At 48.7% G+C, this 24,342-nt stretch overlaps 1 protein-coding gene across 1 annotated transcript in view; it reads right to left on the bottom strand.

Moving 5' to 3' along the window:
- MAP4 (microtubule associated protein 4) overlaps positions 1-24,342 on the bottom strand; it is a 359,198-nt gene that overhangs the window by 242,312 nt on the left and 92,544 nt on the right. The window contains exon 3 of the mRNA XM_060247898.1: positions 273-529. Within this exon, the coding sequence (XP_060103881.1) occupies positions 273-510 (238 nt within the window). The 5' untranslated portion in view covers positions 511-529. The remainder of the gene's footprint in view (positions 1-272; positions 530-24,342) is intronic.

Below are 24,342 nucleotides of genomic sequence, written 5' to 3'. Positions count from 1 at the left end.
AAGTCAGCGGACTTGACCACAAGTCAGTGGATCCCAGGGCCCAATGGTGAAACAGATCCAAATGGGTACCTGGTGACGTTTTGCTTCAACAGAAAGCACTCAGGTGAGAAAGGTAAGAGAAGAGCACCCCTCAAGCTAGCAAACAGCAGCAACCCAAGAATTGCTCCTCTACTATTTTTATTTCAGGAAAGGATTTTCCCACCTGGGCCACCTGGTGTGTGAAGACCACATATGCATAGCCAAACAATTCATACTTGGGCTCAGGCACTTACGTTCCGCCTGGACACCACCAACGTGGGGCCTGGTTTTCGCCTCCTGGTTCCCAGCCTTCATGTCGTCGTCATCCAGAAGAGGGACATAGTCCGTCTTGCCGACTTTTTCTCCCACCACATCGTCAAATTTCTCAGCTTCCAGAGTGGCCATGAAATCCCGTTTCACTTCCTCCTCGATCTGCGGTGGCGGCTCTGTTAGGGCATCCGCGAGGCTGAGGTTGTGATCCAAGTCGTCCATGGCTCAGCCCCTCTGTACGCTAAAAGGAAATATTAAGTAAGAGGGATTAAATTTACAGTCTTTGGCCGGCCAAAAAAAAAAAAATTCCCAAGAGCTTCGGACTTGTTCCCTTTAGACTAATCATCCCTACAAAGGGCTCCGGCACCAGAACAACAGATTCCCTCGACTCAAGAGAGAATTGTGATTTAATCTCCGAGAGAAAGAGAGATTTAAATCAAGTCTCTTGCTTTGTAATTGAGAGATTTCTTCAACAAAGGATGCACCTTGTGCTTATAAACTCCAATTTTTAAATTTTATCCGATTTATATCCCACCCTCCCCACAAGAATAAACCAAACCTTCTGACGAAGACTGAACATAAAATGGAAACACAGAGCTCACAGGATATCCTCATGAGATCCAGGATAGCAGGCTGAGAGCCAGTGCTTGGCTCCCAGAGTCTGGAAAAACTTGCCAGTCCCTGGGCCATCACGTTTGAGAGCCAGTTTGGTGTAGTGGTTAAGTGTGTGGACTCTTATCTGGGAGAACAGAGTTTGATTCCCCACTCCTCCACTTGCAGTTGCTGGAATGGCCTTGGGTCACCCATAGCTGTAATAGAGAGCCAGTTGGGTGTAGTGGTTAAGTGTGTGGACTCTTATCTGGGAGAACAGGGTTTGATTCCCCACTCCTCCACTTAAAGCTGCTGGCATGGCCTTGGGTCACCCATAGCTGTAATAGAGAGCCAGTTGGGTGTAGTGGTTAAGTGTGTGGACTCTTATCTGGGAGAACAGGGTTTGATTCCCCATTCCTCCACTTAAAGCTGCTGGAATGGCCTTGGATCAGCCATAGCTCTCGTAGGAGTTGTCCTTGAAAGGGCAGTTGCTTTGAGAGCTCTCTCAGCCCCACCTACCTCATAGGGTGTCTGTTGTGGGGGGAGGAAGTAAAATGAGATTGTGAGCCACTCTAAGACTCTGAGATTCAGAGTATAGGGCAGGATGTAAATCCAATATCATCATCTTCTTCTCAAGCCCACAACATGGAACATGATCTATCTTTCAGAATGCCTGACCACAAGAGGCACTTCTTACTCTCCCTGTGGTTCTTTCATTATATAATACGTAGATGCAGTTAAAGGTTGCTTTGGCAGGCCATATATTTAAGTTTGGAGAGATGATATATGCTCACTTCAGCTCGCTTTACTGGTATTAAATTGAGACTGCATTTGAAGCAAGATTTGAGAAACAAACTGACATTTTAACATCGCCTTAATCTGTTCAGCTTTTAGAAAATGGTTTGTACTGACACACTGGTTGCAGTGTTGCCAACTTTGCCTTGACTTGCAAGCCGACCAGTGGAAACAGTAACATGTTGGATCCTGGATCCCAGCATCTTTCATTTGTCTGAGGCTGCCTAGCAAGTCCATGCCAACACGTGTCTCTCTGAGAAAGAATGACAGAGAAAGGGCTTCAGAGGTTGACAGTAACCATCAGAGGCTGATAAACTGATCCATGCCATTATCATCAGAAAGACTGAACTCTGCAGGGGAATTGACAAAACGAAACTGACAAATTGTTTTTGGAAGCACAAGCACTTTTTCCCCGCTCTTATGACACCTGATATTGGACTGTGCAATTGATATATGAATGAAATATGGCATGTATAACTAATGGAATATGAAAAATAATAATTGGATTTGTATGTAGTAATATTGTATTAGTACCTATTCGCGGTGATTGACATTTGTAGCTTTACCTGTTTCCATGGATCTCTTTGGTTTGCGGCCCACCTGGAGGTTGGCAACCCTACCTGATGGAGATTATAAATTCTGCATTAACTGAAAAGTTGCTTAAGAGCCAGTTTGGTGTAGTGGTTAAGTGTGCGGACTCTTATATAGGAGAACCAGGTTTGATTCTCCACTCCTCCATTTGCACCTGCTGGCATGGCCTTGGGTCAGCCATAGCTCTAATAGAGAGCCAGTTTGGTGTAGTGGTTAAGTGTGCGGGCTCTATCTGGGAGAACCAGGTTTGATTCCCCACTCCTCCACTTGCACCTGCTGGAATGGCCTTGGGTCAGCCAGAGCTCCAATAGAGAGCCAGTTTGGTGTAGTGGTTAAGTGTGCGGACTCTTATCTGGGAGAACCAGGTTTGATTCCTCACTCCTCCACTTGCACCTGCTGGCATGGCCTTGGGTCAGCCAGAGCTCCAATAGAGAGCCAGTTTGGTGTAGTGGTTAAGTGCACGGACTCTTATCTGGGAAAACCAGGTTTGATTCCCCACTCCTCCACTTGCACCTGCTGGCATGGCTTGGGTCAGCCAGAGCTCCAATAGAGAGCCAGTTTGGTGTAGTGGTTAAGTGTGCGGACTCTTATATGGGAGAACCAGGTTGATTCCCCACTCCTCCACTTGCACCTGCTGGAATGGCCTTGGGTCAGCCAGAGCTCCAATAGAGAGCCAGTTTGGTGTAGTGGTTAAGTGTGCGGACTCTTATATGGGAGAACCAGGTTTGATTCCTCACTCCTCCACTTGCACCTGCTGGCATGGCCTTGGGTCAGCCATAGCTCTAATAGAGAGCCAGTTTGGTGTAGTGGTTAAGTGTGCGGACTCTTATCTGGGAGAACCAGGTTTGATTCCCCACTCCTCCACTTGCACCTGCTGGCATGGCCTTGGGTCAGCCAGAGCTCCAATAGAGAGCCAGTTTGGTGTAGTGGTTAAGTGCACGGACTCTTATCTGGGAAAACCAGGTTTGATTCCCCACTCCTCCACTTGCACCTGCTGGCATGGCCTTGGGTCAGCCAGAGCTCCAATAGAGAGCCAGTTTGGTGTAGTGGTTAAGTGCATGGACTCTTATCTGGGAGAACGGGGTTTGATTCCCCACTCCTCCACTTGCACCTGCTGGCATGGCCTTGGGTCTGCCATAGCTTTGGCAGAGGTTGTCCTTGAAAGGGCAGCTGCTTTAAGAGCCCTCTCAGCCCCACCCACCTCACAGGGTGTCTGTTGTGGGGGAGAGAGATTAAGGAGATTGTGAGCCGCTCTGAGACTCAAGTGGAGGGCAGAATATAAATCCAATGTTGTTGCCTTCTTATTTAGAATTCTGCAGTTTGATCAAACAGTGTGCATTTCTACAACCACCCAGAGCTTCTGCAGTGTTAAATTCAGATAAGATTCTCTCAACAAGGAATAACCTTCTAAAGAAAGGCTTTTATAAGCAGAACCAACATACAAAGGCTCTAGGAAGGCTAGAATGCCTTAGACTCACACTTCCAAGTCCACAAACCAAACTCAGGATAGAATTTATTTCCACACAGGTCCAGGCACTGCACTGAAGAGAGCCACACACTCTCCCATAAAGAAACCCAACTTTGTAAAAAAATTTGCCTTTGTAAGAAACGCAAAGGGTAACTGAAAGCAGATTCCTGTCATTGCAGCGCTGCTGACTTAGATGCTGTCCGAGCAACTATTATTGCCGGTTTTATGGTGCTTTAAGAGGCTAATCTTGTCACATCTTGGAAGCTAAGCAGGATCAACCCTGGTTAGTCCGTGGATGGGAGACCAGGGTTGCTATGCAAAGGAAGGCAAAGGAAAACCACCTCTCTCTGTCACTGCTCTGATCTGGATGGCCCAGGCTACCCATAAGAACATAAGAGAAGCCCTGTTGGATCAGGCCAATGGCCCCTCCAGTCCAACACTCTGTGTCACATAAGAACATAAGAGAAGCCCTGTTGGATCAGGCCAATGGCCCATCCAGTCCAACACTCTGTGTCACATAAGAACATAAGAGAAGCCCTGTTGGATCAGGCCAATGGCCCATCCAGTCCAACACTCTGTGTCACACAGTGGCCAAAAACACCCAGGTGCCATCAGGAGGTCCACCAGTGGGGCCAGGACACAAGAAGCCCTCCCACTGTAACTCCCCCAAGCACCAAGAATGCAGAGCATCACTTGCCCCAGGCATAAGAACCTAGGAGAAGCCATGCTGGATCAGGCCAATAGCCCATCCAGTCCAACACTCTGTGTCACACAGTGGCCAAAAAACCCAGGTGCCATCAGGAGGTTCATCAGTGGGGTCAGGACACAAGAAGCCCTCCCACTATAACTCCCCCAAGCACCAAGAATGCAGAGCATCACTTGCCCCAGGCATAAGAACCTAGGAGAAGCCATGTTGGATCAGGCCAATGGCCCATCCAGTCCAACACTCTGTGTCACACAGTGGCCAAAAAACCCATGTGCCATCAGGAGGTCCATTAGTGGGGCCAGGACACCAGAAGCCCTCCCACTGTTGCCCCTCCCAAGCACCAAGAATACAGACCATCACTTGCCCCAGACATAAGAACATAAGAGGAAGCCATGTTGGATCAGGTCAATGGTCCATCCAGTCCAACACTGTGTCACACAGGGGCCAAAACCCAGGGGCCAGTGGGGACAGAACTCCAGAAGCCCTCCCCCGCAAGCACCAAGAAGACAGAGCATCACTGCCCCAGACAGAGAGTTCAATCTGATAGCCACTGATGGACCTCTGTTCCAGATGTTGATCCAATCAGCTCTTGAAGCCATCTATTCTTGTAGCTGCCGCCACCTCCCGTGGCAGTGAATTCCATGCGTTAATCACACTTTGGGTGAAGAAGGACTTCCTTTTATCTGTTCTAACCCGACTGCTCAGCAAATAGATCTCAAAAACTAAGGTTGACCCTGGTTCTTGAACAGGAGACCACCAAGGGAGGCCACGGTTGCCTTGCAGAGGCAGGCTACGATAAGCCACCTCGGAACACCTCTTGCCTCGCAAACCCCATCTATGGGCTCATTGCACGTTGGCTGCAACACGACAGCGCTTAATTATTAATTAAGTCCCAGAGCTGTACGTTTCTCATGCACTGAGCTTGAACGTTATAGACGATGCGGGGCATAGATTCTGGAGAAAGAAATAATCCCTCCCCTCCTCTAGGCGGTTATAATTCTCTGCGTTTTGGCAACAACCACAAAAAAATTAAGCAACAGCATGTTGCCTGGCTGCTGAACTCCGGCTTCCCTTATGGAGATTATTGTTTACATAATAAGGGACGTACATCCTTCAATCACGGTAAGGCGCATTTATCCCTTGCGCAGAGGAGAGCCCTGAGCACGCTCCTGTCCTCAGATGACTCCACCGCTTTCAGCAACCTGTCTTTTAAGCCTCTCTCACTTATACCGCTGGGAAGACCTCCCCACCCCCCACCCCTCGCCCCAGGCAGCAGCTCAAGAGTTAACCAGCCAGCCTTCATTCAGTACACAAGAAGAAAGAAGCCCCCCCTTCCCTCCTCCCTGCAGGATCTTTTTATAGCCAGAGGTCCACCTGGGATTATGTCTATGCCTCTTTTTATCTACGTCGCTGTAAACCGATTTCCCGAGCTAAGACATCATTTCCTACTTCTGCCTTGAGAAGTGATTTCCAGCGCGGGCATCGATAAGCATCCCACGGGCAGGGCTGGCGAGATGCCCAGGATTCCAGTTTCAGTGCCTGACGGGGCTGTGTCGATGGAAGAGCTTCGGCAGGTGCAGGTGGGTCATGTCACAGTGGTGCAGGGGCAAAAAAAAAAAAAAAAGCCCACGCAGGGAACTCAAGGTAGAGGAGCCCTGAAAGCGGACAGCTAGCAAGCGCCAGAAGCCCCTTTCTGCCACGTTTTAAGCCCCGCTTGAGCCTGCCTGCATTACCTTTGTGGTACTACCTGGAGAAGAGGAAGGGGAAGCATCCCAACTGCGAGGGATGCATCCCAACAGGGATGAAGAATGCAGACCCAGCCTATAAGGGAGATGCCCCAGCCTTCCTTCCGACTGTCAAAAAGAGGACAGGATCCCATAAGAGCGACAACACTCAGTGGGCTCCGATGGCAGTAGAGCACATTTAGCCAGGTGGTGGTCAACACACCCTCTAAGATGTGAAGTCTTGTGAGCTAAAACTCTACTGGCATTCAAGTTGTGAGCTACTGCATACATTAGCTTGCTCTGGGGCCATTTTTCCTGAGCTGGGACAAAAATGTGTCAGCCAGAGGCTAAGAAACTGTGCGCTAGCTCACACTCACTCAGCTTAGAAGGAACACCAGTGGTGGTAGAAACTGCCATCCAGCTGCAGCTGACTTAAGAACGTAAGAGAAGCCATGTTGGATCAGGCCAGTGGCCCATCCAGTTCAGCACTCTGTGTCACATAAGAACATAAGAGAGGCCATGTTGGATCAGGCCAATGGCCCATCCAGTCCAACACTCTGTGTCACATAAGAACATAAGAGAAAAGCCATGTTGGATCAGGCCAATGGCCCATCCAGTCCAACACTCTGTGTCACATAAGAGAAGCCATGTTGGATCAGGCCAATGGCCCCTCCAGTCCAGCACTCTGAGTCACATAAGAACATAAGAGAAGCCCTGTTGGATCAGGCCAATGGCCCCTCCAGTCCAACACTCTGTGTCACATAAGAAAAGAGAAGCCCTGTTGGATCAGGCCAATGGCCCCTCCAGTCCAGCACTCTGAGTCACATAAGAACATAAGAGAAGCCCTGTTGGATCAGGCCAATGGCCCCTCCAGTCCAGCACTCTGAGTCACATAAGAACATAAGAGAAGCCCTGTTGGATCAGGCCAATGGCCCCTCCAGTCCAACACTCTGTGTCACATAAGAAAAGAGAAGCCCTGTTGGATCAGGCCAATGGCCCCTCCAGTCCAGCACTCTGAGTCACATAAGAACATAAGAGAAGCCCTGTTGGATCAGGCCAATGGCCCCTCCAGTCCAGCACTCTGAGTCACATAAGAACATAAGAGAAGCCCTGTTGGATCAAGCCAATGGCCCATCCAGTCCAACACTTTGTGTCACACAGTGGCAAAAAATTTTTATATATATATATATATACACACTGTGGCTAATAGCCACTGATGGACCTCTGCTCCATATTATTATCCAATCCCCTCTTGAAGCTGGCTATGCTTGTGGCCGCCACCACCTCCTGTGGCAGTGAATTCCACATGTTAATCACCCTTTGGGTGAAGAAGGACTTCCTTTTATCCGTTCTAACCCGACTGCTTAACAGCAACCCTGTAGGGTTCTCAAGGCAAGGGACGTTCGGTGGTCTGGTATTGCCTGCGTCTCCACAGCAACCCTGGACGTCCTTGGCAGCAGGGCCAGCCCTCCCACTAGGCAAACCAGGTGGTCGCCTAGGGCACCGGCAGGGCGAGGGCGCCAAAATCGGCACTCCCCCTCCCCATTCTGTTGACAAATCCTTTGTTTGCCTCTTCCTCCGCCCACCCCCGCCTTCCCCTCGCCCGTAGCTTACCTGCCCCACCTCCTCCCCGTCACTTGCCCTCCGCACAGGCAGTGGGGCGCGGCACCACAGCGCTGTGCCTCGGAGGGGGCCCCAGGTGCCCTAGAGACGGCCCTGCTTAGTTGTCTCCCATCCAAGTACTAACCAGACCTGACCTTGTGCACTCTGATGTGACTGGGCTAGCCTGGGCCGTCCAGGCCAAAGCTGATTCAGCTGGGAACCCAGCGAAGATTTCAGCAGCCTGAGAACCCGCCAGGAGCTTTAAAGAAGTGCTCAGACCGTCATCTCCCAAAGATGGTTTGAGCTTAAACAATTCCACTACTGCAGGTTTCCGGTATCCGTTCTAATGACTAGCATATATGCCCATCTGGTAACTGTACGGGATCCTAGTTTGGCACCACAACAAGGGAAATGTTTCTTTGAACAGTTCTGTGCAAAAGGAGGGGAACCAGATGCACAAGCTGCATGCTCCCGCAAGGTGCATGCACAGCAGGCTGGGTGGGAGGAACGCACGGTACTCCCTACGAGCCCCAGTCCGTCCTCATGTGCTCACACTAAAGCCCATCCTCAAAGCGGGTAGGAAACAACACCTGCTTCACGCCGAATGTGGCCACACTGGATGATTCGCCTATTTTGGCCAAAGGAAGGACAAGTCTCTGTGGTGTCTGTCAACAGAAGAGCTAGCAGGGTGGGCCTCCTTTGCTTGCCTGAGTCCCGTAAGTCCTCCCATGAGTAGAATTCCAAGGAGTTACCTGCAGTCAATGTTCTCTAAACTAGGGATTCTTGTGGACAAAAATTCCACTGTGTGAGCTACTAGCATTGAAGCTGTGACCAAGCCTACCTTTGACTGTCATGTAAACCTAGCCTAGAGGAAGGAGCATCTGTGTGTTAGGCTAAAAAGCTGTGAGCAGACCAGTGAAAATCTGTGCATGTTTGCTCATGTGCTCACACTAAAGGGAACCTTGCTTGCAGTTTGTTCAGCAGCCTCCTATGGGCTGGCTGGAGAGTATATTCTAGCAACAGAACGAGAGCTCCGGTGCAGAAGACAGGTAGTTCCAGGACAATTCTGCAGTGGCAAGAACTCACAGCCCACTTGCGGCAATCCTCGTCCTTTTCCGTTTTCCATTACAAACTCCAACTCAGCGTGCCTTTCAGAGAGCCACGGAGGGCCACAGCTTCAAGTTGAGATTATAACTGTAGGCTTTGCCATGTTTTTATCACGTTTAGATTACATTTTAAACCAAATTTGAGTTTGGTAGAAAGGCGCATACTTCAATTTGCAATGCTCAAAAGAAAACCTGGTTTATCTTCATTAAAAGTCTTTTTTAATTCACCTGGTCAAGGGGCGGCAGGAGAGGCATAATTCCTTGAGCATCGGGGTAGGGAACAGTGGCTCTCCGGATGGTTTTTTTTTTGCCTACAACTCCCATCAGCCCCAGCCAGCATGGCCAATGGCTGGGGCTGATGGGAGTTGTAGGCAAAAAAGATCTGGAGAGCCACTGTTCCCTACCCCTAGTCCATTTGAGAGCTAAGAGGCTGGCCAGCAAGGCTATCTCCCAACTCTGTTTATGGCCTGTCTCTACTGTACTCACCTTCCTACTGTGGGTACTAAGAGCTTGAAAGGAAGAAAGGTTGAGCAGGAAGAAGGCGTGACCTAATGGGTAACCCTCTGCTTCCCAGCCCTGCAGCCCCCATTCACCATCCAACATGCCCCAGTTGCACAGAAACTGAACTCTGTTAGGCGATTCAACCATAGAACTCCTGCATTAACATGTACTTTGGGTCTTTCCATCCATCACAAGTTGGTCCCAATCTCACTGCAAGAAGCCCAAAGCAATGCCCATGGTTCTCCAAGCCACGGTGTCATCCTCACCAGAGCACCAGGCAACCTGGGTGTCTAGAGAGAGAGTCGGTTTGGTGTAGTGGTTAAGTGCACAGGCTCTTATCTGGGAGAACCGGGTTTGATTCCTCACACCTCCACTTGCAGCTTCTGGAATGGCCTTGGGGCAGCCATAGCTCTAATAGAGAGCCAGTTTGGTGTAGTGGTTAAGTGCGCAGACTCTTATCTGGGAGAACTGGGTTTGATTCCTCACACCTCCACTTGCAGCTGCTGGAATGGCCTTGGGTCAGCCAGAGCTCTCGCAAGAGTTGTCCTTGAAAGGGCAGCTTCTGTGAGATTGACCCCACAGGGTGGCTGTTGTGGGGAAAGAGGATAAAAGAGATTGTAAACTGCTGAGACTCTGATTCAGAGAGAAGGGCGGGGTATAAGCCTACGGTCTTCTTCTTCTAACTCAGGGGTGGCCAAACTGTGGCTCGGGAGCCACATGTGGCTCTTTCACACACACTGTGTGGCTCTTGAAGCCCCCAATGCCCCACTGGCTGGCTTGAAGAAGGCATTATCTCTCTCTAAATCTATTCTCCAAGCCAAGCCAGACAGTTGTTTAGAGAATGCATTTCAAGTTGCTTTCTTTCCACCTCTCCCTTGCCCTTCTCCATCTATTTTTTTCCTTCCTTCCTTCCTGCCTGCCTGCCTGCCTACTCTCAAACATCTGACGTTTAAGTTTTGTGGCTCTCAAACATAGGACATTTATTCTATGTGGCTCTTACATTAAGTTTGGCCATCCCTGTTCTAAGAAGAAGATGATATTGGATTTATATCCTGCCCTCCACTCCGAAGAGTCTCAGAGCAGCTCACAATCTCCTTTACCTCCCCCCCCCCAACAGACACCCTGTGAGGTAGATGAAGATATTGGATTTATATCCCGCCTTCCACTCCGAAGAGTCTCAGAGGGGTTCACAATCTCTTTTACCTTCCCTCCCCCCACAACAGACACCCTGTGAGGTAGATGAAGATATTGGATTTATATCCCGCCTTCCACTCCGAAGAGTCTCAGAGGGGCTCACAATCTCTTTTACCTTCCCTCCCCCCACAACAGACACCCTGTGAGGTAGATGAAGATATTGGATTTATATCCCGCCTTCCACTCCGAAGAGTCTCAGAGGGGCTCACAATCTCTTTTACCTTCCCTCCCCCCACAACAGACACCCTGTGAGGTAGATGAAGATATTGGATTTATATCCCGCCCTCCACTCCAAAGAGTCTCAGAGGGGCTCACAATCTCCTTTACCTTCCTCCCCCACAACAGACACCCTGTGAGGTAGATGAAGATATTGGATTTATATCCCGCCTTCCACTCCGAAGAGTCTCAGAGGGGCTCACAATCTCTTTTACCTTCCCTCCCCCCCACAACAGACACCCTGTGAGGTAGATGAAGATATTGGATTTATATCCCGCCCTCCACTCCAAACAGTCTCAGAGGGGCTCACAATCTCCTTTACCTTCCTCCCCCACAACAGACACCCTGTGAGGTAGATGAAGATATTGGATTTATATCCTGCCCTCCACTCCGAAGAGTCTCAGAGCAGCTCACAATCTACTTTACCTCCCCCCCCCCGCAACACACACCCTGTGAGGTAGATGAAGATATTGGATTTATATCCCGCCTTCCACTCCGAAGATTCTCAGAGCAGCTCACAATCTACTTTACCTCCCCCCCCCAACACACACCCTGTGAGGTAGATGAAGATATTGGATTTATATCCCGCCCTCCACTCCGAAGAGTCTCAGAGCGGCTCACAATCTCCTTTCCCTTCCTCCCCCACAACAGACACCCTGTGAGGTGGGTGGGGCTGAGAGGGCTCTCCCAGAAGCTGTCCTTTAAAGGACAACTCCTGCGAGAGCTCTGGCTGACAGAAGGCCATTTCAGCAGCTGCAAGTGGAGGAGTGGGGAATCAAACCTGGTTCTCCCAGATAAGAATGTGCCCACTTAACCACTACATCAAACTGGCTCTCTAACGGATTACCTGGCAAGATGTATGGTAGAGCCGGAATATGAACCTCAATGGGGCAAAATACCAGGACATGAATGTGATTGTGGTGCGGCCTGACAAACTATTTCCCATCTGTCACAGAAATGTGATAGTTCTGCTTTCCAGGGAGATGTGACAGACCTCTGTGATCTTTCCCCAACTGCAATTAAGCGGATTGAATTTAGGAGTATTTAGGAGGATTGCCCAAATCGGCCTGCATACCAATTGTTATCAACTTGTGTACATATTTTATGTTATTATCTGTGTCCTGTGTGTTACTCTGCTGTACAATAAATAAATAGTAATTCTACAATCAACCATTTCACCACACTGGTTTAAGGATTTTTAAAGTGCTGCTCTGTGGGATCTCAAAGAATTATCAGAAGGTCCAGCAGAATTTAAAAGTCATGAAGAATACGAAACATTTTCTCTGGTTTATACTAAGCCTCCACACACAAAAAGGTAAGCACCCTTGTCAACATGAGTGCAACCTTTTAAAGAGCCCAATTAGCTATCAAGCAGTTTTCAAGAATATTGGCACAGAATGGCTACCGAAAGATCAAGGGGAAATGGCATAAGAACATAAGAGAGGCCATGTTGGATCAGGCCAATGGCCCATCCAGTCCAACGGCCCATCCAGTCCAACACTCTGTGTCACATAAGAACATAAGAGAAGCCCTGCTGGATCAGGTCAATGACCCATCCTGTCCAACACTCTGTGTCACATAAGAACATAAGAGAAGCCATGTTGGATCAGGCCAATGGCCCATCCAGTCCAACACTCTGTATCACATAAGAACATAAGAGAAGCCCTGTTGGATCAGGCCAATGGCCCATCCAGTCCAACGGCCCATCCAGTTTAACACTCTGTGTCACATAAGAACATAAGAGAAGCCATGTTGGATCAGGCCAATGGCCCATCCAGTCCAACACTCTGTATCACATAAGAACATAAGAGAAGCCCTGTTGGATCAGGCCAGTGGCCCCTCCAGTCCAACACTCTGTGTCACATAAGAACATAAGAGAAGCCCTGCTGGATCAGGCCAATGGCCCATCCAGTCCAACATTCTGTGACATAAGGACATAAGAGAAGCCCTGCTGGATCAGGCCAATGGCCCATCCAGTCCAACACTCTGTGTCACATAAGAACATAAGAGAAGCCCTGCTGGATCAGGCCAATGGCCCATCCAGTCCAACATTCTGTGACATAAGAACATAAGAGAAGCCCTGCTGGATCAGGCCAATGGCCCATCCAGTCCAACATTCTGTGACATAAGAACATAAGAGAAGCCCTGCTGGATCAGGCCAATGGCCCATCCAGTCCAACACTCTGTCACATAAGAACATGAGAAACCCTGTTGGATCAGGCCAATGGTCCATCCAGTCCAACACTCTGTGTCACACAGTGGCCAAAAAAATTATATATATACACACACACACACACACACATATATACACACACACTGGCTAATAGCCACTGATGGACCTCTGCTCCATATTTTTATCTAACCCCCTCTTGAAGCTGTCTATGCTTGTAGCCGCCACCACCTCCTGTGGCAGTGAATTCCACGTGTTAATCACCCTTTGGGTGAAGAAGTATTTTAATCACCCTTTGGGTGAAGAAGTATTTCCTTTTATCCGTTTTAACCTGACTGCTCAGCAATTTCATTGAATGCCCATGAGTTCTTGTATTGCGAGAAAGGGAGAAATGGACTTCTTTCTCTACTTTCTCCATCCCATGAGATTCTAGGCTTTGAGAAGTGAGGTCTATTGCACGAAAACTCATAGTTTAATAAACGTTAGTCTTTAACGTGGTACCGGGCTTCTGTTTCACTTTGCTATAATGAACTAAGATGGCTCACTCACTGGAATATTCAACTGTGCTTGGCCTATGAGAGGTCTGATTTGTTTGAACATCCTGGAAAATGTGACGTTTCTTTCCATTGTATCTGTATGCTCACTAATGCACTGAGCGATAAGGTAGTTTAATCACATCTGTCTGAGAACCAGAATTTCTTCTAACTAATAAAGCCCAGGAGAAGCATTGAAGGCCAAATGCATTTTGCTTTAATTCCAGTCCAGATTTCAAGTTTCTATGAGGCCTGGTTCACCGTTTTTAAACATAAACATTTTGTTTGCCAGGAAGTTAGATCCTATTTGCATTTTTCAAATCCTGACCTTCAATACCAAAGAAGGAAAAGATTTTTATTTTTAAAGAAACAATAGTAAAAGGATTCTATTACTGTTGTAGAGGGCAGCTTGCCAATCTCATTGTATTAGAGGTAGGTTTGGCATTTTGCAAGGGCAAAATGAAAACAGTCTGACAGGGCATTGTAATTCCCAGTTTTTACCTACTGTATCTTCCTGTGGGAAAGGGGGAAATCACATTTATACTAAAGAAACGGACAAGTGCTGGGTGATACTTCCCATTTGGCAGTCAAAAATTAAGAATAACATACATGTGTGTGCGAACATACCAGAGCAGCCAAAAGGGCACAGAAGAAGAAGAATTGCAGATTTATACCCCACCCATCTCCCTGAATCAGAGACTCAGAGCGGCTGACAATCTCCTATATCTTCTCCCCCTACAACAGACACCCTGTGAGGTGGGTGGGACTAAGAGGGCTCTCCCAGCAGCTGCGTTTTCAAGGACAGAGACTCAGAGCGGGTTACAATTTCCTATGTCTTCTCCTCCCACAACAGACACCCTGTGAGGTGGGTGGGGCTGAGAGGGCTCTCCCAGCAGCTGCGTTTTCAAGGACAGAGACTCAGAGCGGGTTACAATCTCCTATGTCTTCTCCTCCCACAACAGACACCCTGTGAGGTGGATGGGGCTGAGAGGGCTCTCCCAGCAGCTGCCCTTTAAAGGACAGAGTCTCAGAGCAGGTTACAATCTCCTATGTCTTCTCCCCCCACAACAGATGCCCTGTGAGGTGGGTGGGGCTGAGAGGGCTCTCCCAGCAGCTACCTTTTCAAGGACAGAGTCTCAGAGCGGCTGACAATCTCCTATATCTTCTCCCCCCCACAACAGACACCCTGTGAGGTGGGTGGGGCTGAGACGGCTCTCCCAGCAGCTGCGTTTTCAAGGACAGAGACTCAGAGCGGGTTACAATCTCCTATGTCTTCTCCCCCAACAACAGACACCCTGTGAGGTGGGTGGGGCTGAGAGGGCTCTCACAGCAGCTGCCTTTTCAAAGACAGAGTCTCAGAGCAGCTGACAATCTCCTATGTCTTCTCCCCCCACAACAGACACCCTGTGAGGTGGGTGGGGCTGAGAGGGCTCTCCCAGCAGCTGCCTTTTCAAGGACAGAGACTCAGAGCGGGTTACAATCTCCTATGTCTTCTCCCCCCACAACAGACACCATGTGAGGTGGGTGGGGCTGAGAGGGCTCTCAGAGCAGCTGCCCTTTCAAGGACAAAGACTCAGAGCGGATTACAATCTCCTATGTCTTCTCCCCCCACAACAGACACCCTGTGAGGTGGGTGGGGCTGAGAGGGCTCTCACAGCAGTTGCCCTTTCAAGGACAACCTCAGCTATGGCTGACCCAAGGCCATTCCAGCAGCTGCAAGTGGAGGAGTGGGGGATCAAACCTGGTTCTCCCAGATAAGAGTCTGCGCACTTAACCCCTACACCAAACTGGCTCTCTTTTAGAGCCATGACTAACCCAAGGCCATTCCAGCAGGTGCAAGTGGAGGAGTGGGGAATCAAACCTGGTTCTCCCAGATAAGAGTCCGCGCACTTAACCACTACACCAAACTGGCTCTCTATTAGAGCTCTGGCTGACCCAAGGCCATTCCAGCAGGTGCAAGTGGAGGCGTGGGGAATCAAACCCAGTTCTCCCAGATAAGAGTCCACACATTTAACCACTACACCAAACTGGCTCTCTATTAGAGCTCTGGCTGACCCAAGGCCATTCCAGCAGGTGCAAGTGGAGGAGTGGGGAATCAAACCCAGTTCTCCCAGATAAGAGTCCGCGCACTTAACCACTACACCAAACTGGCTCTCTATTAGAGCTCTGGCTGACCCAAGGCCATTCCAGCAGGTGCAAGTGGAGGAGTGGGGAATCAAACCCGGTTCTCCCAGATAAGAGTCCGCGCACTTAACCACTACACCAAACTGGCTCTCTATTAGAGCTATGGCTGACCCAAGGCCATTCCAGCAGGTGCAAGTGGAGGAGTGGGGAATCAAACCCGGATATCCCAGATAAGAGTCCACACACTTAACCACTACACCAACCTGGCATGTATTAAAACTGGACACGCACCCAATAAGCACTGCACTGCTTTGGTCCGCATGGGAGGCACTTTCCAGTGTTCACCAATGACTTCTCAGCACTTAACAGTCAGCACTGTTGTAATCTTCACACACTCTCACACACACCCCATGCACATCAAACTGCCTTAAGTTGAATCAGACCCTCGGTCCATCAAGGCCAGTATTGCCAACTCAGACTGGCAGGTCTGCAGGGTCTCAACAGAGGTCTTCCACACAACACCGACTGCCTTGAACCTGGGCCCTTCTGCCGGCCAAGCCAATGCTCTATCGCTGAGCCACAGCCCCTCGGAAACTGCAGAAGACATTTACACATCACGCTGCCATCGACTGGTCCATCAAGGCCAGTATTGCCAACTCAGACTGGCAGCAGCTCTGCAGGGTCTTCAGCAGAGGAGGTCTTTCACATCACCTGCTACCCGGTCCTTTATTAACGACAGACGTCGCTGGGGATTGAACCTGGGACCTCGTGCATGCAAAGCAGAGACTCTTCTATTGAGCCGCAGCCCCTGCGGACTGTTCTTTAGAACCCTGTGCTTTTTCTCTCATAACGTTTACAAGGAGGAAGCTGCTCCTTACACAAGCGCCATGTTTTTAATGAACTGAGAAGCCCCAATTCCTACAACAAGCTTAAAATGTTTTCCAAAAACCAGAAATGTACAAGCAATTAAAGCCATTAAGAGGCAGCCGGAAAAAATATTCATCCAAAGACCAATCGAAAAAGCTTTGCCTTGCGTTTATTTCTTACATAAAGTTGGGGCAAATGTTGCTGGACGTCCAGGATCCAAAGTTTCATCTCTGAACCTTCTTTCTGTTTAATAAAACCACAAGCTGTACGCTGAAACGGAACTGAAAGCATACGAACGCGTGAGGCTGCGTTGGTTCACTCATAGTGTTGGAAGGGACCTCTAGGATCATCTAGGCCAACCCCCTGCACAATGCAGGAAACTCACAAACACCTCCCCCTAAATGCACAGGATCCTCATTGCTGGCAGATGGCCATCTAGCCTCTGTTTAAAAACCTCCACGGAAGGAGAGCCCACCACCACCACCTCCCAAGGAGGAAGCCTGTTCCACTGAGGAACCGCTCTAACGGTCAGGAAGTTCTTCCTAATGTTGAGCCGGAAACTCTTTTGATTTAATTTCGACCCATTGCTTCTGGTCCTACCTTCCGGGGCCACAGAAAACAATTCCACCCCATCCTCTATAGGACAGCCCTTCAAGGACTTGAAGATGGTGAATCCTATCACCTCTCAGCCACCTCCTGTCCAGGCTAAACATCCCCAGCTCCTTCAACCTTTCTTCCTAGGACTTGGTCTCCAGACCCCTCACCATCTTCGTCAACCTCTTCTGGACCTGTTCCAGCTTGTCTATATCCTTCCTAAAATGTTCCCAAAACTGAACACAATGCTCCAGGTGAGGTCTTACCAGAGCAGAGTCAAGCAATACCATCACATCACGTGATCTGGACACTAGACTTCTGCTAATACAGCCCAAAATTGCATTTGCCTTTTTATCTATCGCATCACACTGTTGACTCATGTTCGGCGCATGATCCACTAAGACCCCAAAATCCTTTTCGCACATACTACTGCTAAGACAAGTCTCCCCCATCCTATAACCATGCACTGGATTTTTCCTACCTAAATGCAGAACTTTACATTTATCCCCGTTAAAATTCATTTTATTCATTTTAGCCCAGTTTTCCAACCTGTCAAGGTCATCCTGTATCCTGTTTCTCTCTTCTTTTGTGTTTGCAACCCCTCCCAATTTAGTATCACCTGCAAATTTAATAAGCATTTCCTCTATTCCTTCATCCAAATCATTGATAAAGATGTTGAACAAAACAGGTTCCAGGACAGATCCTTGAGGTACTCCACTTGTCACTCCTCTCCAAGAGGATGAGGAACCATTCACAAGCACTCTTTGGGTGCGATCTGTCAACCAGTTAAAGATCCACCTAACGGTAATAGGATCCAAACCACATTTTAACAACTTGTCAACAAGGATAGTATGTGGAACTTTATCAAAAGCCTTACTGAAATAAAAAAAAAATGATGTCTACAGCATTCCTCTGATCCAGCAAGGTAGTCACTTTCTCAAAAAAAGAGATCAGGTTAGTCTGACATGACTTGTTCTTGAGAAAACCATAATGGTCAGGCCAGAATGGCCAACCACAACTGATCTAGATCAGGTAAATGGTTTGCAAACTTATTTGGCTACATTATTAGAGAAGACAAAGAAGACCGCAGATGTATACTCCGCCCTTCTCTCTGAATCAGAGACTCAGAGCAGCTTACAGTCTCCTACATCTTCTCCCCCTACAACAGACACCCTGTGAGGTGGGTGGGGCTGAGAGGGCTCTCACAGCAGCTGCCCTTTCAAGGACATCTCCTGCAATAGCTATGGCTAACCCAAGGCCATTCCAGCAGCTGCAAGTGGAGGAGTGGGGAATCAAACCCAGTTCTCCCAGATAAGAGTACGCACACTTAACCACTACGCCAAACTGGCTATGTGGTCTACACTGCTGTGTACAGCTTATTTTAAGTAGGTTCCTATTGTGTAATTTTCGCACCACTTGATGGGTCATGCTAATATGTATGCTACGATTCAGTTCTTTATGGTGGTTCTAGACTTCTAAAATCCTAATGCATTTGGTTCCTGAATGTCTCATTTTGTTGACTGTTCTGACTCACTCTGGTTAATCCACCCTGAGCCCCTGCGAGAAAAACATAAATAAAAATATGATCATCCAGCAAAGTCCAACTTCACAGCTGCCCCGCTTACTGCTCAGTCTAGATCTCGTATCCCTGGAAGGACACAGAAGCGGTAAAAAGAACCTGAGGGCCTGGTCTAAGGGGATCCTCATAGTCAGCAGGCTGCAGTGAGTCTTCAGTTACATGTAGGCAATCATTGCAGGGGGACTTTTAAATTGGAAAAAGTGCAGAAAAGGACAACTAGAAGAAGATGATATTGGATTTATATCCCGCCCTCCACTCCAAAGAGTCTCAGAGCGGTTCACAATCTCCTTTACCTTCCCCCCCCCCGCCCACAACAGACACCCTGTGAGGTAGATGAAGATATTGGATTTATATCCCACCCTCCACTCCAAAGAGTCTCAGAGCGGCTCACAATCTCCTTTACCTTCCTCCCCCACAACAGACACCCTGTGAGGTGGGTGGGGCTGGAGAGGGCTCTCCCAGCAGCTGCTCTTTCAAGGACAACTTCTGCCAGAGCTAAGGCTGACCCAAGGCCATGCTAGCAGGTGCAAGTGGAGGAGTGGGGAATCAAACCCGGTTCTCCCAGATAAGAGTCCGCACACTTAACCACTACACCAAACTGGCTCTAGAGTGATTAAAGGTTTGGAACACTTTCCCTATGAAGAAAGGTTAAAACGCTTGGGGCTCTTTAGCTTGGAGAAACTGTGGGGTGACATGATAGAGGTTGACAAGATTATGCATGGGATGGAGAAAGTAGAGAAAGGAGTACTTTTCTCCCTTTCTCACAATACAAGAACTCGTGGGCATTCGTTAAAATTGCTGAGCAGTCGGGTTAGAACGGATAAAAGGAAGTACTTCTTCACCCAAAGGGTGATTAACATGTGGAATTCTCTGCCACAGGAGGTGGTGACGGCTACAAGCATAGCCAGCTTCAAGAGGAGATTGGATAATAATATGGAGCAGAGGTCCTACAGTGGCTATTAGCCACTGTGTGTCTGTGTGTATGTGTGCGCGTGTACACACACACACAAACACATATTTGCTACTATGTGACACAGAGTGTTGGACTGGATGGGGCATTGGCCTGATCCAACATGGCTTTTCTTATGTTCTTATGTGACACAGAGTGTTGGACTGGATGGGCCATTGGCCTGATCCACCATGGCTTCTCTTATGTTCTTATGTGACAGAGTGTTGGACTGGATGGGCCATTGGCCTGATCCAACAGGGCTTCTCTTATGTTCTTATGTGACACAAAATGTTGGACTGGATGGGCCATTGACCTGATCCAACATGGCTTTTCTTATGTTCTTATGTGACACAGAGTGTTGGACTGGATGGGCCATTGGCCTGATCCACCATGGCTTCTTATGTTCTTATGTGACAGAGTGTTGGACTGGATGGGCCATTGGCCTGATCCACCATGGCTTCTTATGTTCTTATGTGACAGAGTGTTGGACTGGATGGGCCATTGGCCTGATCCACCATGGCTTCTCTTATGTTCTTATGTGACAGAGTGTTGGACTGGAGGGGCCATTGGCCTGATCCAACAGGGCTTCTCTTATGTTCTTATGTGACACAAAGTGTTGGACTGGATGGGCCATTGACCTGATCCAACATGGCTTTTCTTATGTTCTTATGTGACACAGAGTGTTGGACTGGATGGGCCATTGGCCTGATCCACCATGGCTTCTCTTATGCTCTTACTTGGATTTCTCCCCTAAACCAAATTAATACCCAAATGGGTAGCCGTCTGCTGTCTGTCTGTACCAGTAAAAAAGAGCAAGAGTCCAGCAGCAGCTTAAATAAAGGTAAAGGTAGTCCCCTGTGCAAGCACCAGTCGCTTCCAACTCTGGGGTGAAGTTGCTTTCACAAACATTTTCACGGCAGACTTTTTAGGGGGTGGTTTGCCATTGCCTTCCCCAGTCATCTACACTTCCCCCACCCCCCAGCAAACTGGGTGCTCATTTTACCGACCTCAGAAGGATGGAAGGCTGAGTCAACCTCAAGCTGGCTACCTGAACCCAGTTTCCGCTGGGATCGAACTCAGGTTGTGAGCAGAGCTTAGGACTGCAGTACTGCAGCTTTAACATTCTGTGCCACGGGGCTTAACACAATTTGTGGCAGGGGGCCAGCTTTTGAGAGTCACTGCTCACTTCATATACTGGTGAAAAGGGACTCCTGAAAGTTCATCCCCTGCCACAAACTGTGTAAACCTTTAAGGTGCTACTGGACTCTTGTTCTTTTTTACCGAACTAATTCCTAGTCAAGAGATTGGCAAACAATGGGGGAAGGGTTCAGATACAAAAAGCCATTGCTGGTTTTTCAAATCACAGTCTGCATAGAAGTAAGCCAATCATGGTCTCTCCCACTAGCAGAAATCACGTTCTGCACTATGGTTTATACCTCTTCACCCACCTTCCTCTAGGACAGGGGTGGCCAAACATGCGACTCTTTCACACATCCTGTATGTCTCTTGAAGCCCCCAATGTCCCATTGGCTGGCTTGGAGAAGGCATCTCTCTTTTAAAATCCATTTTCCAAGCCAAGTCAAGCCAGACAGTGGTTTAGAGAATGCATTCAAAGTTAAAGTTGCTTTCTTTCCACCTCTCCCTTGCCCCTCCCCATCTATTTTTCCTTCCTTTACAACTGCCTGCTCTCAAACATCTGACATTTCTTCTATGTGGCTCTTACATTAAGCAAGTTGGGCCATCCCTGCTCTAGGAACTCCTGATCCCGTCCCCAAAAGGGCACAGCATCAACTCATAGCACAGGCTGATGACTACTTTCTAGCAACAAACCACAGGTTGTTTTTGCAAACCAGATTCACTGCTGTGTCTGAAACACTGCTGTATCTGAATATTGGTGTTTGGGGGGGAGGGTTGTGGGAGGGCTTCTAGTGTCCTGGCCCCACTGGTGGACCTCCTGATGCCACCTGGTTTTTTGGCCACTGTGTGATACAGAGTGTTCTACTGGATGGGCCGTTGGCCTGATCCAACATGGCTTCTCTTATGTTCTTATGTGACACAGAGTGTTGGACTGGAGGGGCCATTGGCCTGATCCAACAGGGCTTCTCTTATGTTCTTATGTGACACAGAGTGTTGGACTGGAGGGGCCATTGGCCTGATCCAACATGGCTTCTCTTATGTTCTTCTGTGACACAGAGTGTTGTACTGGATGGGCCATTGCCCTGATCCAACATGACTTCTCTTATGTTCTTATGTGACACAGAGTGTTGGACTGGAGGGGCCATTGGCCTGATCCAACAGGGCTTCTCTTATGTTCTTATGTGACACAAAGTGTTGGACTGGATGGGCCATTGACCTGATCCAACATGGCTTTTCTTATGTTCTTATGTGACACAGAGTGTTGGACTGGATGGGCCATTGGCCTGATCCACCATGGCTTCTCTTATGCTCTTACTTGGATTTCTCCCCTAAACCAAATTAATACCCAAATGGGTAGCCGTCTGCTGTCTGTCTGTACCAGTAAAAAAGAGCAAGAGTCCAGCAGCAGCTTAAATAAAGGTAAAGGTAGTCCCCTGTGCAAGCACCAGTCGCTTCCAACTCTGGGGTGAAGTTGCTTTCACAAACATTTTCACGGCAGACTTTTTAGGGGGTGGTTTGCCATTGCCTTCCCCAGTCATCTACACTTCCCCCACCCCCCAGCAAACTGGGTGCTCATTTTACCGACCTCAGAAGGATGGAAGGCTGAGTCAACCTCAAGCTGGCTACCTGAACCCAGTTTCCGCTGGGATCGAACTCAGGTTGTGAGCAGAGCTTAGGACTGCAGTACTGCAGCTTTAACATTCTGTGCCACGGGGCTTAACACAATTTGTGGCAGGGGGCCAGCTTTTGAGAGTCACTGCTCACTTCATATACTGGTGAAAAGGGACTCCTGAAAGTTCATCCCCTGCCACAAACTGTGTAAACCTTTAAGGTGCTACTGGACTCTTGTTCTTTTTTACCGAACTAATTCCTAGTCAAGAGATTGGCAAACAATGGGGGAAGGGTTCAGATACAAAAAGCCATTGCTGGTTTTTCAAATCACAGTCTGCATAGAAGTAAGCCAATCATGGTCTCTCCCACTAGCAGAAATCACGTTCTGCACTATGGTTTATACCTCTTCACCCACCTTCCTCTAGGACAGGGGTGGCCAAACATGCGACTCTTTCACACATCCTGTATGTCTCTTGAAGCCCCCAATGTCCCATTGGCTGGCTTGGAGAAGGCATCTCTCTTTTAAAATCCATTTTCCAAGCCAAGTCAAGCCAGACAGTGGTTTAGAGAATGCATTCAAAGTTAAAGTTGCTTTCTTTCCACCTCTCCCTTGCCCCTCCCCATCTATTTTTCCTTCCTTTACAACTGCCTGCTCTCAAACATCTGACATTTCTTCTATGTGGCTCTTACATTAAGCAAGTTGGGCCATCCCTGCTCTAGGAACTCCTGATCCCGTCCCCAAAAGGGCACAGCATCAACTCATAGCACAGGCTGATGACTACTTTCTAGCAACAAACCACAGGTTGTTTTTGCAAACCAGATTCACTGCTGTGTCTGAAACACTGCTGTATCTGAATATTGGTGTTTGGGGGGGAGGGTTGTGGGAGGGCTTCTAGTGTCCTGGCCCCACTGGTGGACCTCCTGATGCCACCTGGTTTTTTGGCCACTGTGTGATACAGAGTGTTCTACTGGATGGGCCGTTGGCCTGATCCAACATGGCTTCTCTTATGTTCTTATGTGACACAGAGTGTTGGACTGGAGGGGCCATTGGCCTGATCCAACAGGGCTTCTCTTATGTTCTTATGTGACACAGAGTGTTGGACTGGAGGGGCCATTGGCCTGATCCAACATGGCTTCTCTTATGTTCTTCTGTGACACAGAGTGTTGTACTGGATGGGCCATTGCCCTGATCCAACATGACTTCTCTTATGTTCTTATGTGACACAGAGTGTTGGACTGGAGGGGCCACTGGCCTGATCCAACATGGCTTCTCTTATGTTCTTCTGTGACACAGAGTGTTGGACTGGAGGGGCCATTGGCCTGATCCAACAGGGCTTCTCTTATGTTCTTATGTGACACAGAGTGTTGCACTGGATGGGCCATTGGCCTGATCCAACATGGCTTCTCTTATGTCCTTATGTCTGGGGCAGTGATGCTCTGTATTCTTGACTCTTTGGGAGGGGGCAATAGTGGGAGGGCTTCTAGTGTCCTGGCCCCACTGGTGGACCTCCTGATCCCACCTGTTTTTTTGGCCACTGTGTGATACAGAGTGTTGTACTGGATGGGCCGTTGGCCTGATCCAACATGGCTTCTCTTATGTTCTTATGTGACACAGAGTGTTGGACTGGATGGGCCATTGGCCTGATCCAACACGGCTTCTCTGATGTTCTTATGTGACACAGAGTGTTGGACTGGATGGGCCATTGGCCTGATCCAACATGGCTTCTCTTATGTTCTTATGTGACACCGAGTGTTGGACTGGATGGGCCATTGGCCTGATCCAAAATGGCTTCTCTGATGTTCTTATGTGACACAGAGTGTTGTACTGGATGGGCCATTGGCCTGATCCAACATGGCTTCTCTTATGTCCTTATGTCTGGGGCAGTGATGCTCTGTATTCTTGACTCTTTGGGAGGGGGCAATAGTGGGAGGGCTTCTAGTGTCTTGGCCCCACTGGTGGACCTCCTGATGCCACCTGGTTTTTTGGCCACTGTGT

The sequence above is a fragment of the Heteronotia binoei genome, chromosome 10, assembly GCF_032191835.1.
Source record: "Heteronotia binoei isolate CCM8104 ecotype False Entrance Well chromosome 10, APGP_CSIRO_Hbin_v1, whole genome shotgun sequence".
NCBI lineage: Eukaryota > Metazoa > Chordata > Lepidosauria > Squamata > Gekkonidae > Heteronotia > Heteronotia binoei.
Note: the sequence above shows the minus strand (reverse complement) of the source record. Positions and strands in the feature narration are given on the sequence as shown.